The sequence below is a fragment of the Centruroides sculpturatus genome, unplaced genomic scaffold, assembly GCF_000671375.1.
Source record: "Centruroides sculpturatus isolate CEXI.00-Female unplaced genomic scaffold, Cexi_2.0 scaffold102, whole genome shotgun sequence".
In the NCBI taxonomy this organism is placed as follows: domain Eukaryota; kingdom Metazoa; phylum Arthropoda; class Arachnida; order Scorpiones; family Buthidae; genus Centruroides; species Centruroides sculpturatus.
Genome location: NW_019384295.1, coordinates 895,520 through 904,441, shown reverse-complemented (window position 1 = coordinate 904,441; position 8,922 = coordinate 895,520). Strand labels below are relative to the sequence as shown.

Sequence of the window (8,922 nt, the reverse complement as noted above, 5' to 3'; positions counted from 1 at the left end):
TCATTATTATTATTATTATTATTATTATTATTAATTTTTAAATTTAATTGAATAGACACAATATTCAATTTAAAATTTTAGATGAGAAAAAGTCCTTGACAAATCTCCTAGTTATGAATAGAAAATTCCATTTCAAACATCCAGATTGAGGGGAAAAGAAAATAAATAAAAAAAAACCATTAAATGAATTCAGGTTATTTCAATAACTGGTATTACTTTAGCTTGATGTGATGTTGTATATGCAATTTATTTTAGGTTTTGATAACAGAAATCTATATTTGTATCATATAATATATATATATATTTCTTTTACTTGTAATTTGTTTAAAATACAAAATATCTCTTTCATTTATCAATGAAAACTTCTCGTATATAGCACAATCAAAGTTATTTAATCATTAGCTGTAATTTTTTTTTCTGCGGAAAAATAATAAAATAATTAGAATTGCATAATTAAATATTAATAAACAAGTCATCTACTCATTTTTTATGAACATAATTAGATTTCCAATGAAAAAATAATCAACTATTGTACTAAATTAAACATGCAATAGATAAATGTAAGCTTAGTAATAATAATGTGGCAAATATATATTAGTTACGTAGAATATAAATGAATTAAGATGTGAATCAGTAACAGAGATAATTAATTGCATCAGCAATCGAAGAATTAAAACATCACGAATGGCTTTGAAAGAAGAAGACGTTAACCTGTTGGAACGTATTTATAAAATGGAAAACAAACAGAAAATAATTAAAATGTAAATATATTATATTTTAAAATATATTCGTTATAAATCTAAATATTCTTTGCAAACAACTAGAATAACTTATTTATAACATATATAAATAAGTAAAGGATATGCAACNATTATGATGAAAATTTTCTTTATAACACATATAAAATGTCGTAAAATATTTTTATTTAATATAAAAATCTGTATTTATTAAGGAGAAAGAAGCGAGTTATGGGTTATACGTCTCGTCGATACTGGTTTGCTTCCATAACTAAAATCAATTAATTCACTCTATTCATCTAGCTCTGCTAATATTAGCTTTATTTTGCTATTTGTGGCTGTAATCCCTTTTGCCAAATGTTACAAATTAATTAGAATTGTATTCATAATTAAGATTGAGCTAATCTAGAATTAATTCATTTTGGATACTTTCAGACAATCGAAACATTAAAATTTATTAAAATTTCAGTAAAAATAATATAAAAATATAATAAAATAATTTTAAAAAATTAACTTAGATTTATCGAATTCTAATTGTTATATACGTCATAACAATTTAATAGTAATTGTCTTCTTGTTATATTCGTTCTTGATAGTTAGAAAAATGAATGTTTAATTGAATATTTTTAGTAACAAATTAAGTACTTTTAGTTAAAATTATTAATTCTAAATTTATCTTACATGAGTGTAAATTGTACGAGATAATTCATCATTTGTCATTATTCTATTTGTAATTGTTTATCATTGATCAGTTCTCTTTAATGAAAGGGGGAAAAAATTAATCATTTCTCACTATAAATGTTATCTTCCTGCTCTTCAATCGTTCAATATTCGTTTAAGGAATTTATAATTTAAAAAAATTAATTAATATTTTCTTTAAAAAAAAATGTAATAAAACACACAATTTTAGTACACACGTCACGTATACTTTCCTTATCTGTAGCATGGATTTTTGTCCTCCCATGTATGATAATGAATATCTATGAGAACATTACTGCTTGTTATTTAATAACTGATTGAAAATAATGTGATATAAAATAAGGAAATTATGCCTTTTATTTAATCTAATTTAAAAAGAAAATAAATATTTAAAAAAAAAATCAAAACATACAAAAGAAAAGAAAAATTGTTAGCTGAAATTTAATTGGAATAAAAACAAGTAAAATATCATCTGAAGTAATTAATGAATAAAAATGAATGAATATTAATTAGTATTAATTATTAATGTCATTTATCGAAGATTTTCTTCTGTTTAAAAGTGTACTGGCTTATTTTATATGCGATTAAGTGATGCATTTTTATTATTTTATTTCTAAATTAAGCTGAAATTTTAAATTTGTTTCATACTTCAAAGTAGTTTTATATAGTATTAATAATAAGATAATGAGATTAAGTTACATTATTTAAATTCTTTGTGAATTTAAAAGGAAAAAAAAAGAGATTGTGATTGTTTTTTTGTTTGTTTTAGTACGTGGTTAGGAAAAATTTTCAGTCTGTTTCTTCTTTAATACTGTATAATTAAAGAAGAGCGTAGATAAAGATTTTTGTTTTATAGATTTAAGGATTTAAAAATTTTATTTATAATATATAAATGAAACCGAGTGCAAATTTAATGCGATTTTCATAATATTTTATAAAGAAAAAATTAAATATTTGTGAAGATTTCTTGGTTGAGATCATTGGTAAGATAATATACATTTTTGTTGGAATTTTGTCAAATTACTTTCTTTTGTTAAAGGATCATATATTAAACTCTGAATGCTGTTCATTACTCTAATCGATAAAATTGAAGCAGGATTTTATTTATTACTAATGTAGACTGTAGAGGATTTATGTTTCCAAAACAACTTCACTGACCCAATTCTTTCTGTGCTGCATGATAAAACCTTAAACCAAAAGCAAAATCTTTAAATCATAAATTGCACTAAACAATAAGAATTTTTTATTCATTTATTTATTTTTTTTCCTCTATAAAAATCTCCATTTGCTTCTACACAATATTGTTTATAAAATAAATAACATAAAGACAAAATTGAAAAGGGAAGAAAGTTTCAAACTGATCGATAAACTAAGTCATTTTTTAATACTTCTAAACTAATTAATAGGAACAAGGATGGGATCTAAGGTTTTCTATTGATCGATGTAAGCAGACATTGGCCTCAGACACCAAGTGATTGATTAGCTGAGATCTTTTCGTGGCACTTTTGTCCAACAAGTATTTAACTAGCCGTAAAACGATACACAGAATAGACACCACTTACTAATGATGAGCAAAGTTTGTATGACCTTTTATCGTGTTATCTACGTTATAGGTTATTAAAGATACTTTCTGCATCTGATAGGTACAAACGAGGGTGATAATAAGGCAAAATTTCAATTTATTTTCATTAAATTTATGCTTCAATAGGCAATCAAATTAATATTTTTATATGAACCAATGTGAGATAAATTAATAAATAATTTTTCTTTTTTTTCCTCATATTAATTAATGTATTAGAAGCTAGAAGATATCTTAATGTTAAAAAAATGAATAAAAATATATAATTTAGATATATTATTCCTTTAAAAATGCTTTAAAATTTACAGTTTTCCTTCATTCTGTCAAAAATCGGTTAAACGTAAATTTTTATCGTTAAGAATTGATATTTTAAATTTACTTTTATAAATAAATTATTAATTAATCTTAGAAAAATCATTTATTAAAATTTTAATTTCACTTTTACTATTTTTTAATTAATTTTTATTCATATTTTCTAAAGATGCTGCGTGTGAGGATGCGGAAGAGATTCGATAAATTGATCTAAAAATTACGTTACCAAATACCCGAAATTAAACTGATCTTAATTTATTTTTAACGCTATGATAAGTTTAATCTGATAGCAGATTTAATAATTTTATACTCGTTAAAATTTAAACATTCTTAATTTTGCTTATCCTTCTAATTACTCTCACTTAAATCATCTTTTAAATACAAGTAGAAGAAGGAGGAGAGAGAAAAAAAATAATAATAATTTTAGATTGATTTTATTTAATGGAAGTTCTAGTGCATTAAGAAATAATTAACACTAAAATAATGTATATAAATGATAACTTATCCACTTAATTACGTTCCTAAATCAATTTTTAAACTAAAAATTTCGAATTTAATAGTGATTTAGAAGAAAATTAATGAAATAATTGTGATTCTTAAATAATGCCTATAATTATTTACTTTTCTAATGCTTTTTATTGAGTTTCAAATGATAATTTTGAACAAAAATTATTGAGAAGAGCAAGAAATGAGAAGAAAATACTTTACCAAAAAATAAAAAAAATTACAATTGAATTACAAAAGAGAAAATTAAATTTTTTGTTTGTTTCTTTTATTTAGTTCCTAATTTTATTGACTTTACCTATTCAACTATGTATTATACAACCAAACTGAATATTTATGGTTATTAATTTTAATATATTTGTAATGGATAATCATTAAAGCTCTACCTAAATATAAAAGTATATTATATATATATATATATATACTGTNATCAAATTAGTTTTACTTCGATCAATGTAAATTGGGCACGTATTGAAGCAAATAAAGTATTCATGCTGTCGTCTACAATAATATTATTGACTTTTTTTGCGTGGAAAATTTTTAAGTACTAGATAACTTTCTGCATTTATTTTTTATTTTTTCGTTTGTTTATTCGTTTGCTTGTATTATAGATTTTTCGAACAATACAAAAGATAATAAGTTGAAATTTTATTGATTATAAAGGACATAATCTTTGTAAAGTTCCTGATCGAAAATCATTCTCATTTGTACTGCTCAAGCACTATTATCAACAATTTTTAACAATAAATGGCACCATATGTAAGCTATTACTAATCTCACATACGATGCCATCAAAGATAAATTCATGAATACAATAAGTTTAGCAGATTGTAATTTACAAAATGTAAGTGTTATACGCGAATACATACGTAAATCTTGCATACATACAAGCGATTTTCTAAAAAAAATTTGATTGTAATTTTAATAAAATTGTCTCCAATTGATTTATTTTAATCACTTAATTTATTTTCTTTAATTTGTCTGATTGTATCACTTCTCGTATATAGCACAATCAAAGTTATTTAATATGAAATGCTTCGCATTAATAAAAAAAAAATTAAAAATCAAGATTTAATTCGTTTCAAAATTGCTAAATAAACTATTTGTAACAATTTAAATCTAACATAACCTTAATGTAATTGCTTTATAAACTTAATTAGTTAATCAATCTAATTTTAACATCACAGGAATTTAATAAACGAAATGTAAACAAAAATGTTAATTTTGTTTTCCTATTTTCATAAATATAACTTAAGATATGTTATATATATAAAAGTACATAATAATATTTCTTTCTAATGTTATTATTGTTACTTTATGATGTAAGAAAGAATAAAATGTGAAGTATATATGAAAATTGAAAAGTACATATATAAACGATTTTGGAATGTTCTGTAGACATTATTTGTCATTTGTTATTTTGTTATTGTACTGTACTGTACACGGATAGTTTGGTTAAACAGAATAGAGTTATACTAAATGGACAGTTATTGTATTTATTTATGTTTAGCACGCAACAAATTGTAAAGCACTTTCTCTCCTCTAAAAGAAAACAACACCTACCAACATGTAATGGATTGAAGTGTAACAGGTATTCTTCTTTTTTTTTATTAAAAAAAAAGAAAAACAGATAATGCTGTGTAAATAATCTTTTAACACGAAGCATTTTTCTTATGTTATTTAAAGAATATGTATTCAGTACCTTTTTTATTATTTTTACATACGTGTTTAAAGCAATTCGTTTGTACAATAAGAGATTAAAGATTTCTTATATAGATGACTAATTATATTATTTTTATATAAAAATTTAATAATTTAATGTTTCTAAAGAACTTTATACTTTGAAATATATAATTTTTTCTTATTTTTTACTGTAAAATATTGTATATTTATGTTAATTTTTATTATTTGTTTATTGAATTTATANAAAATGTACTAATTTAAATTAATTTATTTAATTTAATACAGAAATGCTTTTGTAGAGTTTACTAAACCACTATTCATTGTTACAAACAGTATACAGAAGACTTTCTGAAGGATGCATGTTATCTCGCTATTCTTATATACATGAAAAAGGAAAGTTTTTCACTTTCTCTTTTTTTTTACTAGGGAAAAAATAACAATAAAAAATGATTCCTTTCTAGAGTAAAAACTTCTCCCAGATGTAAGATAGAATGTGATAAAAAAAAGGAGAGAGAAAAAATGATGCAGCATTTTACATTACAATAGACCAGGAGTAAGGAGGGTCATTACTGATGTTCTTAAACGATAAAGCAAGAGACGTAATTAATTAAAATCTGTAATATTGAATAGAAAAGTGTAATGAATTCTTCGTGTCCATTTTCCTAATCCTTTTTCTAACCAATGATTCTATATGACATCAACAGGAGTAAATATAGTACGAGCTGCTTGCGTTACAAATCAACTGCTCTACTTTTTTTTTCTTTTTATGCAATTCTTTTGCTTTTCTTGATCCTAAACACGTAAATTCTCAATTACCGTAAATTGAATCATCTTTGACGCAATTTTTTAACGTTTATACAAGTTCCTTACGCGTTTTTTATATGCATATTTTACTAATTGTCTTGCTGTAATATGATGTTTCGATATTTCTATTTATAAATTAAATATACTGTAAATTAACAATTCAGAAAATCAATATTTCTTACTTAAATAAACAAATATGACATATTTTTTTGTAATTTTATACGTAATCAAGGATAATTAATTAAACTTATCGTTTATATTAATTATAATGATATTTTTTATATTTTTTATCATTTTTTGTAAAAGAAATTATATTAAAAAATTAATTATTTAGATTAAATTTATCATTTTTTTAATGTCTAATACTTTAATACAGATCATCTTCTGTATTTTTCTGTTGAAAAAAAAAAAATTTTTTTTTCTGATTAAAATTGGAAAAATTTTATTAAAATTTTTTTATTATTTTCTTTTATCATTATTTCAGGTCACATGGATAAGAAGAAAAGATTTTAATCTTTTAACGGTAGGAACAGAGATATATACTAGTGATGACAGGTTTCAAACCATTCATATGGAACATACAAACGATTGGGCATTAAGAATAAAGTATCCTCAAACGAAAGATGAAGGTACATATGAATGCCAAGTCAGTTCAGATCCAAAAATTAGTCATTTTGTCAATCTAACTGTTTTAGGTAAGTCATAACTTTATTTAAAAATATAAACTTAAAACTTCAATTTAAACTGGGTAAAGTTAGTTAAAGTATCTCTATTAAACGCTCTCTAGAGAAATATTTAGCAGTCTAAATGCAACCAAATTTAGTATAATGACATTTCAGACTTGAGGAATACATTTCTGTAAAAGAATTAGTATAAAAGTACAGTACAGTACATCACTATAGTACTTTTGATGCTGTAGACAACAAATATTTTATCTGTACAAGACAAAGTTTGCTATACAGAGATCTTAATGATGCAGGGGATATTGTTCAATGTGGTGTGTTCAACGATGTTGTGTGGCGAACAGTGTGTTCAACGGCCGACCGTAATTGATTCTCTGGGATGCTTCTCACGTGTAGTGATACCGTTTCAAGGCTGCCAATTTTGTAACACGTCCTCGATAAATCACACACATTTTAAGTTTCCAAATACCGAAAATCATACGGCTTGCAACGCCAAAAGTGCCAAAAGGGTGGTGATTTTTAGTATTCTATTAATTTTTTCTTTATGGAAATGTCTACCGCGTGTCTTGAAATGTCACCATGCGAATTTATTTGTATTTGGCATGCTAAATATCCTATGTAAACAACATTGATTAGAAATACTTTAATTAAAATCATCCGATCTGTATATAATAATTTAAGTAAAATTTAAACAAAGTACAAATAAATTTAATCTTTTAAATATATAATTAATTAAGTTATAAAAATGGAAAATAATTTAATAAGTAATGACAATAATAATAATAATAATAATTCGAATTTATCGAAGAAATTATTATTATTATTATTATTATTATTATTATTAATTTTTAAATTTAATTGAATAGACACAATATTCAATTTAAAATTTTAGATGAGAAAAAGTCCTTGACAAATCTCCTAGTTATGAATAGAAAATTCCATTTCAAACATCCAGATTGAGGGGAAAAGAAAATAAATAAAAAAAAACCATTAAATGAATTCAGGTTATTTCAATAACTGGTATTACTTTAGCTTGATGTGATGTTGTATATGCAATTTATTTTAGGTTTTGATAACAGAAATCTATATTTGTATCATATAATATATATATATATTTCTTTTACTTGTAATTTGTTTAAAATACAAAATATCTCTTTCATNAGGTTATTTCAATAACTGGTATTACTTTAGCTTGATGTGATGTATCAGTAAGCATTGGAATTTTCAAATCTTGAATTCATATGCCATCTGTGGTTCATTACTTATTCAACAGGAACGATGCTAAACCCCGAAAGCAACGTTGGACTCTGCTAATGTATTACCTGTTGTCCGTGTACTATACTGTACGTCATATTTCATGATTGATTACTTTATTCTAGCTTGTGTACTCTTCGGAAACTCGACAGATCCTTCTTTTGTACCCTTTGGTCTTCGGGCAACCAATATCGTACTTTAAGAAGCGATAGTTGGACTTGTTATTATACAATTCTTCCTTCTAAAAGTGTGCTTGTTAGAATATAAGAGCCGCAAGGTCAGATGCAAGCTTTTCACTCAGCAGGTGAACCGAAAGAAGAAGAAAGAAAAGATTAATAAAGGCTTTCAAACTGTATGCATTCTGTTGTCTTAGTATGATTGATGGTTTCTTGAATATAGTTGTTTGAAAAATGTATTAATTTTGTATTTTTAAGCTTGTGTCATTTCCCTTATATAATAAGATTAGGAAAGATTTAAAGTATTCTTTATTTTCAACTGATTTAACGAGCAAAAGTGTAGCCATCGAAAAGTTTTCTAGCAAATTGTTCACTGACTCAAAGACATCTTTAATGTATCTCATGACATATTTTTTAAATATATTTTTAATTATTTAAAAATTTATTAATCGTTTATGGTAATTAATTATAATTTCTTCTCATTTTTATAA

The 8,922-nt window shown here is 23.8% G+C and overlaps 1 protein-coding gene across 1 annotated transcript in view; it reads left to right on the top strand.

The window, feature by feature from the left end:
- LOC111620970 (neurotrimin-like) overlaps positions 1–8,922 on the top strand; it is a 109,991-nt gene that overhangs the window by 73,254 nt on the left and 27,815 nt on the right. Inside the window, exon 3 of the mRNA XM_023363030.1 lies at positions 6,803–7,013. Coding sequence (XP_023218798.1) covers positions 6,803–7,013 — 211 coding nt within the window. The remainder of the gene's footprint in view (positions 1–6,802; positions 7,014–8,922) is intronic.